Source organism: Trachymyrmex septentrionalis, unplaced genomic scaffold (assembly GCF_001594115.1).
Source record: "Trachymyrmex septentrionalis isolate Tsep2-gDNA-1 unplaced genomic scaffold, Tsep1.0 scaffold16, whole genome shotgun sequence".
NCBI classification, from domain to species: Eukaryota; Metazoa; Arthropoda; class Insecta; order Hymenoptera; family Formicidae; genus Trachymyrmex; species Trachymyrmex septentrionalis.
In genome coordinates, this window is record NW_017304758.1 from 4,409,303 (window position 1) to 4,432,637 (window position 23,335).

Sequence of the window (23,335 nt, forward strand, 5' to 3'; positions counted from 1 at the left end):
TAAAGCCTTAAACGCTCCGTGCTGCACGATTCTTTTCCATAAGAGAGGAACTCGCGAAAGGCCGAGTCGCTTTGTAACTCGCATCGTAAAAAACGTGAGAAGTGCATAGGAATGGCGACAACACAGTCGCAGCTGCGGCGTTGCAATTCGTTTTCGCGAGAGCTCTCACGTACAAAGGAAGCAAATCCCGAGGGTCGCCCCGTGGAAATGAGAGAAAGTGGTCATTACTTTACTGCACGCTCGCTTTACGACAGAAAAGTGTTTTCTTGCCGTCAATTAGTCGGAAAACATCCAGCGGCGTTGTCTCGCTTTGTTCCACTTAATTACCGATAATGACGAATTTTCTTAGTCACACCTTTGTCGCAGCATCTACGTTCTCGAGAAACTGGAATCTTTAACGCCATCATTGTTTTCGATTACCTTCGGATACAAATAAACAACCATTTTTGCAACGGTTTTCCATGAAAATGTGGAACGAAGGATTGTTTCGCACACGTGAAGAAATTTCTATGAGAAAAAGAATTTTCTGTAAGAAAATTAAACTGCCTCTCGCGTGTTGTCTCTTGGCAAGCGTCGCCGACACAAAACGCTTAATCAAACCGTCTTCTTTCTCGGGAACTAGAGAAAAGAAAAACAGGTTCCTCCTGATTGATCTACCTTTCTAATTAAAATACCTTACATGCAGTCACTTGTTGAGAATTTTTCCTACGCGTGACGTGAGCGAAATAAATTTCCATCTCATAATATCCGGTTTATTTGTTTCATAATCTATCCCACCGAGACGACTTAGACGCCGGGGAAAAAAAAAACAAATCAAACGGTAGACTCAGCAACAATTAGTCACGTTTTGCCGGTTGTTATGTCACTTTAACAGTTTGTGCAACGCCTTTCTCGCATTAAAAATCGGCCAACCACCACCTGTCACCCCGTAATTATGATTAAACGTTCGAGAGAGACCGCACATACATGTCGTATATCGTAACACACATCGTATATATCGTTACATTTTTTAAGTTTTGCAACGCTCCTTATGCCACGTTACGTAGAAATTTGTATTAAACGTTAATGATTTTTACACGCGAGTTTCTCGAAAAATATCATTTCATAACGCGTGTACAGATTTCCCGTACCTCGCGTGCGTGCGTGCGTGCGTTTTGAAGAAAATATTAGGCGTCACAGCGTAGGTACTTATTTGTCCGCGGAATTGCATAAAAAAACATGGCAGCCGTGTTTCTATCGGGAACGTGGAGAAACGAGTTTCCGTCGAGATGATCGCGTTATCGCGTATCCGTCGCACGGGACGGCGGATTATCCGCGCCGGCCTCGCTCACTTTCACTGGCCCCCAGCCGGAAAGAGAAAAGCGATCGAAGAGTACACGGCCGAGATGTTATATAAATTAGACATCCCGTGAATTTTTTCAGCGCGTTGGTGCGTATCGGAATATCGATCTCGCGGCAGGACTGCAATTTAGATCTCTCGCGGAGAGGCCGTAACTTGCCGTGAGCGAAACTGCTGTCGAGCACTCGGAAGCGAGTACTTTATCCGTCACTTTTTTCATTCTTTATTTACATAATAATAATAACTTTATTGAGCGCGATGTGTGTGGTTGATATTTACGTTGCGTATATCAGATGTTAATTTTACATAAACCAGTAACATTTAACAGATAGAAGGACTCGTCATGTACGCAAAATAAATAATAATAAATGAAGGCCAAAGTAAGAGCCAAACACACTGTTTTAAATTGTTTAGCCGAAACTTGCAATGTTTTATATTTGAATTTAAACTGTTTTTTTTTTTTTATTTTTACTTTTCTTTCATTTGCAATTTATTCTTTTTAATCGTGTTACAATTTAAAATGTGCTTGAACTCTTACTTTGTCCTTTATTTATTGCCGTTTATAAATCAGTAGACGAAAAAATAAGTGTACAGTAGAAATAGTATTTAACTGCAATAATGCTCGGTTCACAGTCTTGCTTTAAGAGGCCCTAAGCCATAAAGCCGTAAGAAATTAACCACCGTCGATTACTTTCTTATATTCAACTGTGATTGGTCAATTTCTTAAGGCTTTACGGCTTACGGCCTCTTAAAGCAAGGCTGCGGTCCTAAAGTAGTAAGACTAAGTAGTAAATATACAGTAAATAATATACTTGCTACAAGTAAAAACTACCAAAGTACACAGTAGGTGAGGCTGTAGCTGACTTAGGCCAGAACATATTTGACCATTTTTTTTTACTTGGAATACTTTGGATACGCAATATCTCGAGAACAATGAAAGAAATATTTCAAATAAAAGTTGTAGGGTTTCAAGAGGATCAGCTCAAATTAAATTAGCCCCAACTTAGGCCCAAAGTCTAAGTAGCTTATCTGACGATCCTCTTCAAGTCCTACAACTTTCATTTGAAACATTTTTTTAAATTTTAACGTTATTCTCGAGATATTTTATGTCTAACGATAAATAAAAATGGTCAAACGCGTTCCAGCCCAAATCGGAAGTCCGTGGGATCCCAAGATTCGTCGACCGTCTAGAATACCTATTTCAAACGCGAGCCTTCGACCTGGAAATGTGGAATTTTTTGAATATCACATTCGCAATGTAGGACGTTCCTTGTTAGAATTACACGACTCTTGCGATGTTTATTTTTTGAACTCACCGCCTTCGCGTGATTTGTCCGCGTCGTTCTTGATACCCAGATTTCTGTATGCAGGAATTCGCTTGATGTACACACAATGCCAGATCGCGTGCCGAGCTGCCTTTCTAAAGCAGCGGTAAAAGCGGACATCTTACCGTGACGTCTCTACTAGAGACAGATACTCGACGACAGCTCCTACGCGAATTGGACACCCAATGGTCGGGATTCCCTTGTCGTTCGGCCTGTCGTTCATCGATCGTTAGTTAGTCCTGCCCTGATAGTATCGGGGATTCACAGAAGCTCTCGATACCGCGGGGCGATATCTACTTGCGTAACTTTTACATCGGTAGCTGGCATAACGGTATCCGAGTTGCGCCCAGCTCGTAAGAATGCTCGTATAGCATCGAGCTGCGATTAGAATTGCTGCGTTTCTTCTTCGTACGCGCTCGCTCGGGTTTTCAGCGACTCGGCGGAGCTCGACTCTCCGAGTCGGAAAAACTCCGCTTTCCCTCCGACTCGCGAGAATCGCCACGGGAATAAATTGACCGAGCGAGCAATTTCGTTCGGTTGCATTCCGTTCAGATCGCCGCGCGTCGGATTTGGAAAGCCTCGGCTCGCTGGTACTTCATAGTTGCGGCAACGCCGAAAAAAATTTTATCCTTTTGAAGGATGTACTTAATATTTCTCCTCTTGAATTAATAATATATTCTTGATTTGCGAAAGTGATCGGTGCTACACATGCTCGCTTCACGCGCTTTTTAATGTCTCCATCAAAACCCCATTGCAACTTTTGTCTGAATCTTTCTCTAAAATGTATTGCTCAGGAGGTGTTCGAGATCATCGTTTAAAGTAGGACATCCTGTACATTTTATTATATGAAGAATACGATAATTTAGATGATTTCCCTCTTAAATTAAGAAGATCGTTTTGATTTTTGCTTATTTTAGAGGAAAACATGCTACACGTAAGTGTGGCAGATTCTTAAGTTAAGAATAGAATTTTTTTCGGTGAAATAATTCTTCGATAATGTTGCAATTATCTCGTCACAGATTAAAGGGTTTCGAGAAGACAACGATAAATCGTTAAAATCAGTGAGAAGCACGATATCGATTTTTTTCGTTGGTATAATAGACGATAAGATGCAACAGAGCGCATCCTTTCGTCTCTTCGCAGGGAGTTGTATTTCCCTCGAAGCTGCTGAAGTGTTACATTCTTACGCGTATCATCTTGAATCTAATTACTGGAATTATTTTCGCGTTGCAGAACGTTATTACTTATTACTGATGCCGCGAGCGTTAAAAATTTCATTACATTTCCTGGTACTTCCACACCCGACTCTTCTCCACGTCGCACTAGATTCTCAACGTAGAAAAACTCGCATGCAAAGTCAGCGAAGTCCTAAACGGGCGAGATAATATTACGCTTGCACGTGCGTACCCGCGTATTAAATCGTAAAAGAAATATCGGTCACTGACTTTCGCTCCGTTCAACGCACGAATCAGAAATACACTCGCTTCTCCTGTGTATTTGTACACGTCGTCTAATTGCAGTCTGCATTTCCTGCTTCGTCCATTTTTTTCAACGGCACTATTAACCCTCCATCGGCAATGTGAAATTTTTACCCTTCGTTTTTGCCACTTCGTTACTATACATTTTGCTTGAAATATTTTTTGTTTATTAGGTATAATTGGTTTTTTTGCTTATTCACTGTACCCATTACGTCTGATAAAAAGAAGGTATCGAAGTAATCTTAAAATACCCAGAATCTGTAACTTTAGAGCTCCAACAGGAAATGTATTAATATCTCGGTGTGTCAAGTGTACGTTGTCTCTTTTTTATATTTGTAACACTGAAGACAATCGTTTATAAAAATTACAACATAAAACGGAGCAATTTCACGGAGTGAAGCCCTAAACAAAATACGAAGGAACAGCGATAGGAATAAATACAGCATTCCAATTCGTCGGAAATTTTATCGCTATTGCTTTCGTGTTTCGATCTGCATTAATTTAATTTCATACACATTGACAACTAAGACACGATGGGAAATATTAAGATTTTATTAGCGCAAAATCTCTTAAAAATTACTTAAACAATTTTCCATTTATTAATCCCCAGTAAATTGGAGAAAGAAATAATATTGCACTTTCGCAATCTATTAACAAAACGGTTCAGGACCATTAAATGCTATTAATAATTCAATAAGAAGTTTTATTGGAGAAAGTTGATCTCACACTTTTATATATATATATATATTTTTTTTTTAAATCAATAAAATTTGAACTGTCTATATTGTATCAATCTTCTAGCGAAAGTACAAGTATGTTACACTTGTATATGATACTTTGATGATACTTTTTTTTTGCGATGCGTTTCCTTTTCCGGCGTCGGTGATGCGTGCCATAAGAAGATGATACGGAGCTGTCGATCTCACGGTACATGGCGATCCTAATAAGGCACGCTTTCGTATCCGCCTACGCGTCATGATTAACAATTAACGACAACAGCGTAACGAATGCCAAGCGGCGACTTACCTTCTCGGTGTGTCGCCGCGCTTAGAAAAGTGCGTCGCACTGTTCGTCGTCGTTCGCTCACGTATACAGGTAGCCGAGAGTCCCAATTATTCCGGAATAACGGACAGCCTAGGAACGTATACAGAGTGTCTGTTAAGTAAGGTCGGAGCCGCATTGAAGGGTGTAGAATGGGTCAAGGAGAACAAAATAGTCTTACACCATTTTGTAATGTGTTTAATTTATCGCAATTTTTTTCTCAAATACTATCAATTTGACCAAAAAAAAAAAAAAAAAAAACTATAAGAGATAAAAATTGTTTATTCTCTTCTCGTAGAACTCTGAGAACTTTTTCAGAGTTTTTCATCAACTTTTTAGTACTGCATTTTCATATTTGTATTATCACGAGGAAATGCGGTATTGAAAAATTCTGAAAAAAATCTCAGAACTTTATGAGAAGAAAATAAACAATTTTTGCCTCTCACGGCTTTTCTGTAAAGTTGAGTAGTATTTGAGAAAAAAAATTATTAAAGACCGATGTTCGGCAATTTTTAGTAATGAATATCTTGTCAACTATTGCGAGAATTGCAAAATGGTATAAAACTTTTTCGTTCCCCTTGATTCCCATTCCACGCTCCCAATCCGGCTCCGACCTTACTCAAGAGACACCCTGTATATGCGTGCACGCGTGTGACCGTGCGAGACGTACACACGCGTACGCAGGATGTATATGATGCGTGTGCGTGTGCATTTTGAAAAATCGTCGCGCCTGTTACTTCGACGCTCGGTTATCGTCTAACGGTGACTGATCCTCCGGACGTATAGCGTACGTGTTAGTATCGCTACATTGAGCGTTCTAGACCTGTCGAGTCCACCTTTCGAGCACGCATTCTTTTCTCTTTCGATCTACGATTTTTCTTTAACCCTTTCGTTACTCGCGTGCTGTGTCCAGGATACTTTTACGGTGACCATATGTTGTCCTTGACAGCTATCTAAAATAATTATTGTAAAGGACAATCTTTTACTTTAGATAGCTGTTCCTTAGGTTTATTTGTTTCTTCAAAACTCAATTTTATCCTTTATTTTCCACTATTGTTCTTTACTGTCCTCTTTATTTTGACGTTACGGGAAATTCTTTTCTAACTAGCGTTCTAATATTATATTAATGAACAAATTTTTACGGAAAATATTTTTCAAATTATAACAATTTCGCATATTTTACGTATTGAAAATTATCATATCTTGGCTGAAATTCAATATCATAATTATTATATAATTACGTTCGCATAATTAATACTCGAAACTTTAATTTCAATTTGATTTATCATTCGCTGGCTGTTTTTGGAGTTAACTATACGATTTATTCGAGCAATTTCGAATATAAAAGAATCTTAGCGCAGTGTACAAGCGCGATAATTCCCATCGACGTTTGATCTAAAAGAACTAAAAAGCAACACGAATGGTGGTTCAATTATACCCGCGACGTAATGCAGTCTTCCTTTGTACCTGCTACATATATTCTCACGTTTTCACTGGTCGCGGCGAGGACAAAGGCCAGGTTTCACGGCGGTGACCGAAAACGAGAGTCTACTTGAAAATGAGCAAAGTGGAAACAATACGTTATCGTATTTCAAGCGATTCATCCTTCGCGAAACGCCGGTTGTTCACGTTTTCTTTCAAATAGCCACGTTTATGGCGCATCATACGTTGACACAAATCTACAAATTCATACTGCACGCGACGTTACAATTCGATTCCGACTTCAAGTGTAGAAGAAGAGTATACATTCCTATATTTTATTCATACTAACTGTAACTCTATTGTTAATCCTCTCCGAAGAGAAGCTCTGACAGCAGGTTTATTGGACCCACTCAATTATAAATCTCCTCTTTGTTAAAAAAAATTCGCACAAATCAATTTTAATCTTTTATTCTTTCATAACGCCAGGTTAAACTTTCTAGTTCTTTCGAAGTTCGATAGCTGTGGGATACTCCGACCAATCGTGGCATTTAATAGTAATAAAATGAATATGTACGTACATATACGTGCGCCGAACATGCGATGCATTTATGTAAGATTTGTTGTGAAATCTGGTTAGCGCGGATGTGTGTTACGCGTGTCATAAGCGCGATTAAAAAAGCGTGAAAAAGAGTGAATGAACAACGCGGAGCGAATTTCTAGACATTCCCGCGGTTATAAAGCGGAAAGGCCGAGCCGTGGCCGGTCTCGCTTCCGCTTGCTCGAGAGTATCTGCGCCAGCCGCGAGTTAATCACCAAGTCCAACTCGTACGATTTAATGCCGCATCAGGTATCGATAGTGCAGCGAACCCGATCTTCTGGGGTGATGGCGTGCGCACACGGACTTTTCCGGCGGAAGCTGCCACCCTGAAAATTATTCGAGCGCGTCGGATCGCGCCCGTGTGATTGCGAGAGACGAGCGCACGATAGCGCCGTCTATTTTCTCTCTTCGCAATCGATATGTCGGCCAAACGATCCATTTATTCCCTTTGTCGACGTTGATCTTCGATCACACACGATCGCACTCTCTTCCTCTTCTTCTTACCAACGGGCACTGATCACTCGAAAGATCACTCGAAGCGATTCGCCAGTGTGAATATGAATGATTCTTCAGCCAGAAAGAGAAAATTCCAGATTTAAAGATACGATTAAAGATTCAGGAGTGTGATATCCTCTTCCAAGACTCGTCACTTTTCCCGTCGTTTCTCTCTTTCGTCTTGTCTACGAGAAGTGAAGCTACCAAAGCCAGTCCACATAATTTATTCTTGTTGTGACCGAGAATTCTTTCGTCGCCGTTCTTCGCCAATCGATATTCCAGCCACGTGCCATCGCAAAGCCGAAATTTAATCTGATCGCGCCCGCACCCAATCAGTCTTAACTTCCTCCTCCCCCACTTTCCCGGATTGACCTAGATTGTTGTCACGATCGGTGTTTTCTATTCTTTTTACGAGGAAGAAACGTTTCGCAAACGTTTGGCACTGAACTTGTAACACTTCCTCGAGACGTCAGTTAATCCGATTGCGACATCTTCAGCTCCGTGTAATCCAGGTTGAGTTACGATAACGTTAGTTGGGTGCAGTTTTATGGTTTACGACATAATTTTGCACTAAAACCTTTCCAGAGATACGAGAATTTTTGTAGTTATCGAGTTTTTTTTTCTTTTTCTTTTTTTTTTTTGCAACCAAGCAAAACGTTCTTGCGTCGCCAGCGATAAAAATCGAAGAGATGCACTTCTTGTTCCGTTAACATCGACCGTGTTGCTCGAACTCTCGAAAACGTCCGTGAAATCGATTTCATTTACGGAGAGGCTCTCGAGAGCGGCCCGTGTTCTGGAGCTTCATTCGCGGAAAAAGCCGCAATACAACGAGGACGACTGCACGATTCTCTTTTTCCTCTCTTTCTCTCTCTCTCTCTCTCTCTCTTGCATTGGATGCCCTTTTTGTACCGCAACATTTTTATCGAACTATCCTTGGAACTTTTTGCTGATGCGGTCGCGTCCTTTACCGGCACTTTGTTCTGCCCCGGTAGCTTAACGTTATGTAACGAAGAACGACAGAATGGCGATAGGAAGCGCGCAAAAAGAAACCGAAGGACTAACGGAACTGTAGCTTTGTCGGAAAGCGTCTGCGAATTACAACAGGAGCGGTTTTTATTTTATATATAAGTAGATCCGTAGATGTGCCAACGTTCCAATCTTCTTCTCCCGGGAAAGGAGATTCACGCAAATTAAACTATTATTCCAAATAACCGATCCGCTAAACGTGTTTTCGTAAAATTAATTTCTACCCGAATTATAAGAGAAGAGAATAAATGTCGGTATTATTCCGAATGATCTCTGAAAATCTCTCTAATTGCAGATAAATACGATTAAAAGCCACGAAAGACATATCTCTTTAATAAAGACAAGATCCGAATCTCCGGAAACTTGAAAGTACTCGAAGTGACGAAACACAAATGTGGGCGCGCGTTTCGACGATGAGAGGTACGCGCGTTGTGCCAAGGACCACCGCGATTGGACGTGCAACGCGTTGACGTAGCTTCCTTCCCCTCGAGCGATCGGCATCGGTGCGATCCGCAGCAGTGTTGAGAATCAGGGACGAGCCGAGCGGCGTGCGAAAGATGCGAAACGGTGGACAAACGGCGCAGCAAACGGCGGTAATGACGCCGCCGCATCTGAACGGCTCGGCACAGTTCATATCGGGCGGCTATGTAACGACGGGATATTTACCGCGTCAGTCCTGGACCCAGTTCCAGGCAGTGCCGCAGCATCCGACCAGGAGCGGCGGCCGACCCATGTCGTTGCCGCCACCCCCACCGCCATCCCGACGAGACACCACTGGCCAGAGGCCTTGCAATGGAGGTCCGGCCAATACTAAGAGCGCATCCCTGCCGGCTCCCAGATCGGTCGCCCATCGGAGTACCACACCCTCGGTGAGTTGAAAATTCCCGGAGGCTCTCCAAGGAGAGCCACGTCCGTCGATTTCGGATTCTCTTCGGCGGAAGTTGGGGGGTCTGCCCAAAGAAAGTCTCTACAAAAAAAGATGACGAACAATTCGTAAATCTTTCGGACGTAAGCGCGAGGTCTACAGACTGGAGGATTCAGAAGTCTAGTATCTAGAAGTGTTGATAGATGATGAATGTAAAGAGACGGAGAGTACGTTTGAAAGAAATTATCTGGTTTTTCTTTCTTTTTTTCTTTTTTTTTTCTTTTTTTTTTTACGAATGAACCGCGTTGTACGAAGCGCATTTTAACGCAACGAATGATGGGAACTATTCAGCTTCGGATCGTTATCTCTTCGCGGTCGGTAGTTATGCAGTACTTTATTGGACGCATAAAAGGAGGAAGAATCACGAAATCGGGAGCATTCCGGTGGCGAGACGTAGAATACGAACGCCAACTTAGGAGTTTGTAGAGAGAGTTTTCTTGGAACCAGCCCAGAAAGCCGCGATTCAAGGAATACTTTCTTGCAGCACAATTCTGAAATCGCTTGAAAGAGCAAAAGGGGCGAGCAGAAAGGGATGTCGATCTGCATTTACGAGTTCACGTTGTTGAATGAATTGAATGACACGCGTGGAAGTGAAAAATAACAAAATGTTATTTAACTCAAAGAATTAGGTTACCATTGCTCCTTCGATATCTAATGTCTATTTTTATGTGTTAACGATTAGACTTTCGCATTGACTTGCAATAAACGTGTTTAATATCGAGATCTACCAACTACTTTATCTCTCACATGTAGCATTGCGGATATTGTTTCACAATATCTGAACGATATTTTAACAGCATCAGGTTTCATATAAGATAATTATTGAATCCGTTTTTTTTCATAATCACTCATTCATATTCGCGCTCGATTGATCATTAATTGAAAATGTCATTGTGACGTATAATATATATATCTTAATGGAACTTTATTTTAGAATATTATATCCTGCTTTTTCATACATTTTCGAATATTATATCCTGCTTTTTAATACAAAATTCGTGTGTACGGCTGTAAATATGATCGATATAAATTCTTATTGTGTTTGTAGCGCGAGGGATCTATTCCGCGAGGTCTTAGAAAACGGAACTTCGTCCGATAGAGTAACTGAAGCATCCCCTCTTCCCTCCCTCTCCCCCCCCCTTCCCCTTCCCCGTAATCTCTTCGGCGAGTCGAAGGACTTCTCAAGAACGTCCCTGTAGTACGATTTGGAGAATGGATTCCAGATCGCCGCGACTGCAACTGCAACCCGCTGTTACGGATATCGCCCCGGATATAAGGGATGAATTGAAGAGCGATTTACTGAGTATATCTGCTTGTACTGCGCATCTGGAATTTATAGTCAATTGTGTAGCAGACACGAGAGCGAACAATAGATATATTTCACGAGTACAGCACCTCAGATTTACGGTTCTGCAAACCGATGTTAAATGTTCAGCGTCGAAAACATTTGAAGATCCAAATATCCAGCATTCCGTGTGGAATCTTGAGATTGAAAGGTTCAATATTCCACTTGATACGATCCGGGCATTCGAGTATTTTAATATCAAAAGTTCGCAGGAAATCACTGGCTTGTTGGGAACCTTTAATAATGGAAGACGCGAAAGCCTCGAACGAAAGGTTCGAGGAACTTATTGGAAGTTAACTAACGCTTTAATATTTCACTAGAGGTTTCGTAACGCGGCTTAATTCACTTGCTAAGCCGATTGGCAATGGTCCGGAAAAAAAAAAAAAAAAAAAACGAACGATACCCGTGGCCGGAGAAAGAAAAAGGAATGTAGAGAATTATGTGTTGTTAATATCCAGGAGAGAGCATGTCGTAAAATATCTAATTCTTACAGCCTATAAATATCCGTGCGGAAATATCGGAAATGTGTCTTTGATTCAGTATTACATCGAGGAAATTGGATTTTTCGCAAATCCCATGATAGAATTGAAAAAATTAATTTCCTGATTGAAATTAATCCGACACATTCTCGCCGCTTTTTCCGATACTTATCACGAGGATAGGATAAGAACCTGCAGTTTTTTTCTCCATCGACGTATTCCGCGTTAGTAGAAATTAATTTTCTCGTTAATTAGTTCAACGTTCTTTCTTGCCATTTTCCCAGATTCATCGTTGCGAAAATGATGAACTTGCATTTTTCTCTTTTTTCCTACGCTACGTGATGTCAGTCTACTCCGTGATCAGCTACTGTCGATGTGTCTATATTCGGCATATTGATAGGTCCATTTTACAATTCAATTATAAGTTGAAATTGACCCGCTGATGAAAACTGGACTAGACAATATGCAATACACCCATATACAGAACGTGATAATCCATTTGCAAAATATTTGATGGGTGTCGGGAATATAGCGTTGCTTGCTCATGCATATTCCATGACACTGATGCGTAATAAACACGTGTCTGTCTGGCTACTAAAAATTCCCAACGCTATGGCGTTGCAGTGTATCCACGTGGAAAATATTTGTACTCGCGTGCGTGCCAGCGATAAATGATTCGGGCAGTCAACAGTTTCGAGCTGTTGAAATTGTCCTCCGTATCGCCCTCGGATCACGTTTAAACTGTCGAAAAAAAAAATACACAATTTTTACACCAATTTTTCGTTGATAACTTCCTTATGTATATTTAAAGTTTATTTAAAATTTTATTTCAGCATTTCACAAGTTTTTCAGCATATTAACATCTCTCTTAATAGGATGCCTGATTGAGTATGAAATTATTAAATCGCTTATCAATTGCTTATTTGTGATATCACTACGGTAGTTTAAATGCGTTTATAAGTCTAAAAACCAATTCAGCGCGCAGTTCAAATGACTACATTATATTTCATACATAAATTCACGTGGAAATTATTCAAGCATCTAAGATGCCAGCTTCGACTGTTACAGGCCTTAAACTCTTATTTATTCACATATACGGTCTTAATCGTTTATTATTCCTTGTGTATGTTTTAAATACTCAAGTATCAACGATATTTATTTTAATAATATTTAGTTTAATAACGAACTTTCATATTGAGTGCCAACGTGGCTATTACCATGGAAAAAGGAGAGGAAAAAGATACCTTGCCGTTCTCCTCGACTTTCAAAAAAAATCTTAGAAAGAGTGGTCTCTGGTGGTCTGCCAGTCGTGGATAAAACTTCGAGACAGACGCAAACACGTATCGTCTCGCGAAGGGAATACACGTGAAGATCTGCGATGGGTGGGTTTCGAGAGACCAGTTCCGCCCGCAAAGCTCGAGCCTCAGACGAGCTAGCTCTTAACTCGAGCGTCTGAAACCCGAACTACGTCGATACGCTGGAAAGTGAGTGGTTGAGGTGTCGCATTTCGGTCCAGCCGATCGAATGTTCCGAGACGGAGTCGGAGATCGAAAAAAGTCGGTTGGCGGTCGAGAAAGAAATATTCGAGGCAGATAATAAAAAAGTTTGTTGAAAATTAATTTTCTTATGACTGTTGTTTCACTTAACATCAAAATTCAGCGAAAACATATCTTGTTGTTCGATGATTTTTAAATTGGGAAGTCAGCCAAGTCGATCGCAGGAAGTTTCGTAAAGTTGCTAAACTTGGAAGAGGCATAACTCCTAATTAAAAAATTTACTTCGCAATTTACTTCGCATTAATAACTCTCTGTTTGGACATAACGTTTACGTAACGCGTAATAAATCAGTCGGATAAATAATTTCTTTTTCGAAATATTCCATATTTCGTGAACGCATCGCAAAGCAATGTAATAAGATAACAAGATATTTAACATAAAAAATTCAAAAATATTTAATATAAAAAAACTATGCCTTGTTATCTCTTTAATTTTTAAGTAGGTAGTCTAAAGATACATTAATAGATGGAGTCCGATACATTCGGAAACTTTTATTTTTACAGTTATATTTTTTACTATTATTTTATGTCATAGAGTTCAACATACATTAGTTATATCCTTATGAGACAGAAGAATGTGGAAATAATAATAAACTTTAAAACTTTTGGATATCTGAGAGATACTTTTTTTATTGTATTTCTCTTTTCCAGAACAAGAAGTTTGTAAGAAAACTATGCCCGAGGTGCTTTGCTACCCCACCTACCTACTCACTTAAAGGTTAATATCCAAGTAACACGCAGTGCCACAGTAACGTTAAATTGAAAATTTAGTGGAACTTTTATCAAGTTTCTCAGTCAAGACAAGTCATCTTGGCAATTAAGTGTTACTTGGAAATATGCTCATGAATGTTATATTGTATATTTGTTCTAGCAGCACCAAGTTTTTTTTTATGTTTTACATAATTCATATATTTTTAAATCTTGGATTAAAATGAAAGATATTGACCACTTGGATTGAAATATATTCTTGAATTGGAGAATATATGTGTCACTTGGGTTGATTTCGTTGACGTCGTATACGCATCGCAGAGCAATGGTCATAATGAAGTGAGATGCGGAGAGAATTGCACGGCTGCAGTGCTTCGGTGCAGCATGGAAATACCGGTGTAACAGGATTCTCGTGGACCGCAAGATCTCGGCGCGGAGACCGCTTCTTTTTCTCTCTTTCTTTTTCTTTTTCTTCTCTCTTCTTTCGGCCGAGGCCAGTGCAAGGTCGACACTCTCGCCGTATCGCCTCACACGTGCGGGGCTCGCATGCATTTAGGAAGGCCACGCGATGCGATCGAAACGAAATATCCAGTTACCGTCGAATAATCGGTGCCGTGTTTGCGTTTGCTTGTACACCGCTCTATAGCGCTGATCGTTAAGTCACCGCTCTCTCGTTAACTTGTCTTCGATTTAATAACGCAAGGAGAGACGTAAATAACATCCAACAGGGACAACGTCTTCCAACTGAGAATTGCAGATGTCGAACCGTTAACAGTTGAGCTCTTCTCACTATTACGCATTTTGCATTACGTTACTTAATAATAGACTACTGCAACAGTGGGTTAACCTAGAGATATTTTTAGTAACAGATTAAATACTTACATAAACACCCCTTTAGACAACTTTTCATTGGTCTGTCATATTTACAGGACGATGCTTAAGATAGAATATATGCGTATGGGAGAATATCTATCTCATACTATCTTAATCCTCCGCAACTGAGAGATCTTTAACGCATCATTGATATTTTGATTGTGAGTTTTGACAGGTAAATTCAAATTTGTGTAAGAAATGAAAAAAAAATCAGACTTCTACGGTAGTAAAAACTCATTGTTAAAGCTTTAATAAGCACACAAGAATTTTTTTAGATTTTCATATAATTGCTTTGTTTCTTGAAAATCTTTATTGCTGATGGAAGTTAAAAGCATTTGGTTTGCTCTCTATATATATATAGGATGGCGTTCATTTCTTACTTGAGAATTTCTAAGCTCGCATTTTGTAAAAACAGAGAAAATAAATTCCAAAGTTAAAGTAATGGGAAAGAAGCGAGCTCTAATTTCTGGTTCGCTCTTGCAGTAAGCTTGATTGTTAATTTACTGTATTACGATAGATTTAACATTGAAACGTAAGGTTAACATTCTCATGTTTCACAGCAGCAATTTACACCAAGCTTTTCTCCGATATTGCTCTCGCATTACGTCGTACTACAAAAATAATTGCAACGCAGTTAAGTGCAATCTTGCGAAAACGTACGCGCGCTTAATTGTACGTTCAACAATGTGCGAGGCGACTGCATTTTACGACTCGGTTGCGGTACTTTATACCAAAAGACAATAACTCGCGGCGAGGGGGAGGGGGAGGGGGAGGGGGTTGGTCGAACCCAAAAACTTTCAATCGTATATACGTGCGCGAAAACAATTCACCCGAGACAATTTATTCGCGCGACTCACTTTTCCTATTCCACATAGGTGCGTGCGCTCGTCGATTCCGCTTTTGTCGACCCATAAACAACCTCGAAGGCAACCCGCGCTTTATGTTTATGACGTCGAATATAAATTGCACCCAGCGGAATGTGCGGCGCGTAATGTCCCATTCTGAAGGATGCAGTAATGTTTAACTCGCCCTGTGCCTTCGCGCGCGCAATGGTTCCTGCATTCTACACGTGCGATTTCCCGCGTGCATACATAAATAAATGGTCACGGGTGTGTACAATATGCATAACTCGCGTCGCACCGTCGCAGCCTCTCACCGACAGCGAACATCGGAAACCCTTTCAATTCACGATAGCGACGCGGCGATACCGCTGTACCGTCGGTCTGCATTGTCTCGAATGTAAAATTTATTCAATTTCGCTTCTGATAAGGCCGCTATTTTAGATAAAACGACGAGCTACAGTGTAACCAAACGAACTAATCGTAATCACGATGATAAAGCCTCCACGCACTTCCACGAGACTCAGCGTTAAGAATAAATGTTGCACCGTTTCACGGTTACCATTCCTCCGGTTTTCGACCTCTCGCTTCTTTAAATCTCCAACTCTCCGGCAGACGGAAAACAATCTCAGGCTATAATATTCTAAATTTTAATCTCTTTTAAATCCTTCGTCGGCAACGTGGTTCAACTCTTCTGTTAGCAATAGGAGAGTATTCAAGGAGTGGAGCAAATTTCTTTATTATTATATGGATTATATACTTGTTTCATTTTACATCTGTCTACCAAACAGTTATGCCGTGTCTAATATCTTTAAATTACGTTTCATTAAATGGAACAGTTTAATGGAACAACAAGTCTTATAAAAACAGTTCAATCTTGACAGTTATTTAACTAGTAATTTAATGACCAAGATTAACTAGGACATCACCACGTTTTTCTCGCTTTTTATGTTATTAGTTTATACTCGTATGCGCTATCATTATGTAATTTTGCTAATATATTTTTTTGTGTTGAAGAGGATTTTGACCGTAGGTCGAAACGTATACGTTTAATATTCACTTTGAATAAATGATATTAAAATACACACTAATAACCAGTGTCGGCCCAAATTGGTATTTCATTTATTATTTTTTATGTACTTGTCTTATACTTGTCAAAGCTTTAACGAGTTTTTACCTTCACACAAATCGGATTGTATTTTACTTATTTTTTTTACTTATTTATAGATTTAAATTTATCTATCAGAATTCTTAATCAAAATATCTTTAAAGACTTCATGTTGCTGACATTGTCATTGATAAATGTGCGGTAATTTTTCTCCGATTTCGAAAAAAAAAATCTCCAATAGAAGGGCCAAATTTGATAACTTTCTTTAAAAAAAAAAAAGGGGGGAGGTAACAGGAAGGTAACAATTTTGGCAATGATAATTAATCCTCGGCAGGAGAGCCTTCAACACAATACCAGACAAAAAGTAATAATCGTGGCTTAACATATTTCAATGTATTCAATCATCACTTATCATTCGGATAAAAATCAGTCATCGCGACGCTGTGAAACGTCATAAGTGATAAAAAGCTTGGTTAATTATGAGCGTGTCGCATCTACGTTTTTTACCGCGATAAAAGCGTGTCTACCGTGACGAGAGTGTCGGCAAACAAAAAAAGTTTACATTATTCGCATCGTGTGGTTACATTACGAAGTATCCAGTAATTTTTCTGAAGGAACTCGTCTGCGATGCCACGATTTCTTATTTACGTTCACGGACTGTAGCATCGTCAGATTGATGTATAGTCCCCCGAGTTAAATTCTACGTGATAATTTCAACGGGATGCTAGAAGCACTTTTCGCTCGGTCGAGCTTTTCAGCTCTCCTATCGCTTTCGTGCCGGCGAAAACGATTTATAACGCGCACCTTGCGTGCCATGCGGTTTCTCATTATCTGGTATCAACGGCGGAATGGCATTTCACGATCAAGAAATTGCGCAATGGATTCGAATTCCACGCGTCCGTTCAACTCCGCGCGATTAAACGCGCGATCCGGGGGAAACGCATTATTCGAACTTCAATGATCGCGTTATCACTATTATATCGGCAGACCGATGATCGAGTAATTCTACGTTCGATTCATCACAAAGCCGTGTGTCTATAGGTGCAGCAGGTCAGTACAATTTCCGTGTAGCGCCGTTTTTACTCCCGACTGCTTCTAATCGAAGACACAACAAAAGCATAACAAAAGGAGTATGCGTTTCATGAGATTGAATCGATTATCTTATTTCTCGATAACTACAACACAGTCTGATATCAATTTTCGTATAAATTACTTTTAACCAAGCTCGATTTGAAACGTATAATCATCATTTAACTCTTGGTACACACCTTAGTTTCGGACTTACTACACACGTTCGGGGTCATTCGTGGTCTGGATTAATTTTCATCACTTTTACAAGTATATAAAAGTTATCCAACGATTTTTACGTTTTTTTTTTTGACGTCTTTAGAAACATTTCTACAGTTCTATATTCATAACAAATTGTATATAAATTGTTATAATTAAATATAGTTAACAAAATGAGAAAAAAACGCACTATTTCATACGAAAAAAATGTGAAAACTCTGAAACAAAAATGTTTAAAGGAAACACATGGTTCAATATCTTAAAATAGATATTCTAAAGTACGAAAAAAAAAATAGTTTGTGTCGACTGTCCAAAAAATTAAGTTATTGAGTAACTTGAAAATATTTTTTGATATGCATGTGGCTATAAATTGAAGATATATTGCATTTACATTTTAAACAATCCATTTTGTTATTGCTATTGTGTTAAAAAAATTTGATAATTTGTTAGGAAAATGTTCTTTATAAGACGTTTAACACATGAGTGAGCAAAAAATCGTGATTATTAAGGACTAATATGTTGTCCAAGGATTGAATTCTCTTTTGAATAATTCGCGAAACATTCCCGCAACACAAACGGGAATTAGTTGAAAATGAAGAAAAAAATAACAATTTTGTAGTTAGAAAAAAATGTACACTCTGTACACACTTCGGGTCATTTGTGACTCAGAGGTGAATTTTGGAGTTATGCTAATTAAAAGGATATGCAACGAATTAAGGTCTTCAACGCACAGAACTTGTTCTCTGGATACCAAACTCTTTTTTAGAAGTAGAAAAGAGACCGGTATTTAACTAGGCGCTCTTAGTATTTCAAAGAAAAGAAACGCACAGGGCACGAATGGCCCAAAGGTGTGTATTAAGGGTTAATTGTTAAAGAAAAGGGAAAATGATATTATTATTGAATTATTTTGTACTGTATTTTTCTCTCTCTCTCTCTCTCTCTCTCTCTCTCTCTCCCGACGGGCCGTAAAAAGGAGCTGCAGTCGATAACGCATTTGCATTTTGATCGCCGTCCCGAGTGTTGTACGGATAGGCAAAAAATTATAAATGTAAATACGCGAGGCGTTAGCTCGGGGAAGTTATGCCCGGGCGGAGTATGCAAAATTCGCGTCGCCGGGCGTTACGCGCATTCGTTATTTTCTTTTTTTTTGCGCGTTTAACGTAAATCTGCTCGCTGAGTATCAGGGTGTATACAAAGAAGGTTACGCGCCGCTATGTACTCGCGCTTTTTGACCGGGATCTTGCCGAGATGGGTGTCGATGAGCAATTTTAATTGCCGGCGCTCTCTTCTCGCCCGGATGACGGACCGTTGGAATTAAAGTCTCGGAAACGAGGACACGCGGTCCAGGGACAGCAGACGGATAAGACCGCGTGCGTTGAAAAGACGGTAAATCTATTGGGGCGTTATTACAACTGGGCGGTTGCATATTACGCTACGTAATGCAGGCGTCGTCTCCGGAGCATGCGAAAGCGCACACCGTATACCGGGTTATAATAACGGCGGCTCGGTCATTCGGTTTTAATTAAATGAATATTCATGCGAACTTCCCGCACTGCAGCTGTTGGAAGAGAGAGAGAGAGAGAGAGAGATGAAACGGAAAAAAAGAAGAACTGAGAGGTCGTAAGAACTGGTCTGTGGCAGCATCGGTCGTAAAGATGCGTTTTAACGTTTATTCGTTCATTGTTGCTCTAACTTCACGATGACGGCGTAATTTGCGGTGCAGTTAAGCTAGAAATTTCGAAAATAGTTGAACGAGCGTACGTTACCGCACGCCACGTGTCGCCGTTCGACCTCGTTTACGATGAGAGTAATTCATCGGTCGAGAGAAGGAGAGCCGGCGAAATTAAAGTTTAAACGACACTCGAGGGCGGACGGCGACGCGATCCTCGAGCGGAAATACGAGGCTCACGTACTCGCCCCGTTGTTAAACGAGGGAAAATTATCTGGAAAACACTCGGACACATACTTGGCAGTTTGCGCTCTTCAACGAACTCCGCGAATGAGATGCGAATATTTGCTCGGCACCGAGGAAATCCCGAGAAATATTGTCCTTTGAATGCCGGCTCGCAGAAAGATTTTATTCGCGCTTCATTTAAAGCTTCATTTTATACCTTAATCTTTTTAATTTCATTTAATTGACAGCGGTAAATGTATATCATGAAGAGTCGCGTAACTATTCTCTATGCTGAAGATCCACCGAAAATACATACACGTTGGAAAAAGAAGTTCGGTTGTTGCATTAATTGGAATTTGGATTTTTTTAAATCCATTTATAATTCTGGTTATGGATCTGAATCTTCTGCTTGATTTTTAATCAAATTTTTCTCAGTGTACGTATGTGTGAGATTTTATCATTTCTCAGAGAATATTTTTGCCATGACAATCTCTCTTCTAATAGGCAGTTCGAAATCTTCTTTTAATAAACTGTTAAAAACTATACATGTTCTATAAAAGAGATCACCATGTCTTTGGCAAGAGACAGTGGACTTGAAAGAATGAGAGAGTAAGTGAAGATCGTGAAATGTCTAATACACAATTAAGCGAAGAAAGGCCGTATTTGGTCAAAGCGGATCTTGATAACATTTTTGCGTGAATTCTTACAATTCGGTAACAAACTGAATTTCGTTCCGATTATCGGTCGGTTTCGAAACGATCCCAAATTGAAACTGAAACACAACATAATATCGCAAATTAAATTGACAAGTAATTTAATAATACAGACGCTAATCTGAAACTATTATTTTTAATTGACACTATGTGTCGGAGAATAATTAGATATAAATTAAAAGGCGATCAGAAAGGCTCTTGATTCGTTTATTTATTTTTTAGAATTTATAGAAAGAGAGAGATTCTCGACAGGGGAATAGATTTCTCTCGAATTTTCGCGACGTTTTGTACATTCGAGAATCCGCGATACGGGGACGTATCGCGAACCGTCGCGTATCATTCCAATTCCGGATTGCCGGGGCGTGCTTTTGTTCGCTCGCTTTATTATTGTCAATATTGACTGTGTTGATTGACCCTAGAACACTCGCTGCATCAGCCTGCACCCGTCTCTCGCCATTCCGCATCGCATCGCGTACGTGAGAGACAGACGGGGTGATTGTAATTTTCCACCGGTTGTCGGGTGAAACGGGAAAAAGTGACGCCAAATATCGCTCGATGGTTTCCGATTTATAGCGGATTATCCGCGCGCCTGTTGTCCGCTTTTACCCATTGAAATTGCAACGAGAATATAAGCTGATGAATGCATTTACGACTTGGCGTGCGAGAGAGAAAGCACAAATAGTTTTGATACAGTTTGACCAAAGAGTTTGTGTGCCATTACTAATTCATATTTAATCCCGCATAACTTTCTTCGTACGAATACTATTGCGGCTTGCCCGTGTGTGTGTGTGTGTGTTTTAGCTAGTTTCTGAATGTATATTCAATTGAATTGAGTAGAGCAAATTTTCCAACACGGTAATCACGGACGCACGCGGTAACTTGATTTGTTTCGCATATACGGGGGAATCAAATGCAATGTAATTTACATATAATCGAGAGAAACCGTTTGTTTGTGCGGGCTTTGTCACGCAAATGCAAGGAAAAGCAACGATGCTGAAGCCGAACGAAAAAAAATCGCGTGGTACCGCGCGCTTAATATTACTTTCGCTCGCTGCGTTTTTAAGATGCAATTCAGGTTTTACAATTTGTTATGCATTCAGATTCTCAAAGAGCAACTTAAACATATGATAATGAAATTCTCCTCTGGCGTGCAACAGCCCGGTTTGAGACACAAAGATATTCTGGGTTATATGTACTTCTCTAACTCGATTCGACCGCAATGTCAAGCTACGCGAATTTCCTGTGAAAAGTGAAGTTAACCAGTGCAATCCCGCAACTGTTTTTTTTTTTTTTTTTTTTTTTTTTTTCCACCAACTCGCAGCGAGATACGGAAGTGGACTACCTCCAAATCGAGAATAAACAAGGTGCCGTTTGCTTTCGAACGGATGCTGTTTGTTGCTTCGATGTAGCAAAAATTTAATTTACAATTTGTTATTTATGGTATCTTGTTCGAAATGAAGGGATACACGATTCACTTGAATTGGATCGTTGTTGCATTGAATTGTTGGACTACTGCAAATAGGTATCGGACTGTTCCCATCTGGAGGGAGACAATCGCAACTCCTTCGAATTAATGCGATCCCGTTGTAGTCTGACAGTCTTGAGCTTCCTGATGAAGTTGGAACGTTTATCTTGGAAGGCGGCGAGTCTATTCGAGCCTGTCTCTTAAAAGGACGTCTGGGACGAAATTTTCTTGAGACGCGGTTACACTTCTTAATTAAGATGTGTCAGAACGATACCAAACTTCGTGTTATCTGGCAAATTATTTCAGTCGCTTGTGTTCAACGAAGCGATATCGCTTAAATGGGATCTTCATCGCGCGACGTTAGAGGAAAAGGATTTCAGAGAAATCTGGCTTGATTCGAGTATATTTAATCAACATTGTGCGCAAATGGTGAGGATTTTGATATTAAAAATTCACAACGTGAATATTTTTCCAGGAGACAGATATGCTCAAGTGTGACAGCGGTGTCACATTTCTATGAATAAATGTCATTCTTCATTAATCCGTTATTCACTACGTGGAATATAATTCTACAAATTATATTCGCAATTATGACTTTAATTTAAAATTAACACGCGCTCCTGGTATGATGTAATATTTTCTATGACGTATCTACGTTAATTTTGGTCTCTGTATTAATTCTGCGAATCCCCCGTGATATTAATTGAAAATTAATGCCTAGTGTAACATATGCTCGGAAACGAGAAAAGCTGCAGTAGCACTGTAATCCAACTATGCGCTGTATAATTTATACATATATAACGCGGTTAACTCGCTGACGTATCACTATTGTGCCATGATATATTATTTATTGTATTACGCAATTTTGATGAGGTTTTGTGAATGACAAGTCGTCTACAATGGTATAAAGCCGGTGGTCGTTAATTGAGTGCCCTTGATAACCCTACGTCAATTTTGTCACATCCGCTGGCCATATCTGGGTCGAAGACAAACCCGACAGCAAATCTATATGCGTTATACAGCGTGGCGTAACTAATGCAGTTTAGAATAGAGGCGTGTCCGTCAAAGCGCGAGCCGCTCTACCCAAACTAATCTAATAAGATGGGAAAACTGTCGGATATCTCAAGCATCACATTATGGCGCCGCAAATGTAACATCCCGGAAATTCTCGTCCTTTAATATCGCGCAGACCTCATTTATAAAATCGAACAGCCTTACCGGCGATAAATAATATTTCTCCTGATGAAGAATCCGAGTTTTCTAACTGAGGCGGGAATAAACAGAAAAACTGAATCTCAATTTTGCTAAATAATACCAGTGAAGAGGACGCGTATCTTGTTTATGCGAGTATCGTTCGTTGCCATCCCCTCGAACCATCTTTGGCCGTCTACATGTTGGATTTCTTTGCGACAGCCATTAA

The 23,335-nt window shown here is 39.9% G+C and overlaps 1 protein-coding gene across 3 annotated transcripts in view; it reads left to right on the top strand.

Annotated features, from left to right (window-relative positions):
* LOC108746075 (serine/threonine-protein kinase 24-like) overlaps positions 1 to 23,335 on the top strand; it is a 79,356-nt gene that overhangs the window by 36,613 nt on the left and 19,408 nt on the right. For 2 of the 3 annotated variants that reach the window (XM_018482597.1, XM_018482598.1), the window contains exon 2: positions 9,020 to 9,593. The exons of the other annotated variant lie outside the window; for it this stretch is intronic. In XM_018482597.1, coding sequence (XP_018338099.1) covers positions 9,282 to 9,593 — 312 coding nt within the window. In that variant the 5' untranslated portion in view covers positions 9,020 to 9,281. The remainder of the gene's footprint in view (positions 1 to 9,019; positions 9,594 to 23,335) is intronic. 3 annotated transcript variants of the gene reach the window in all.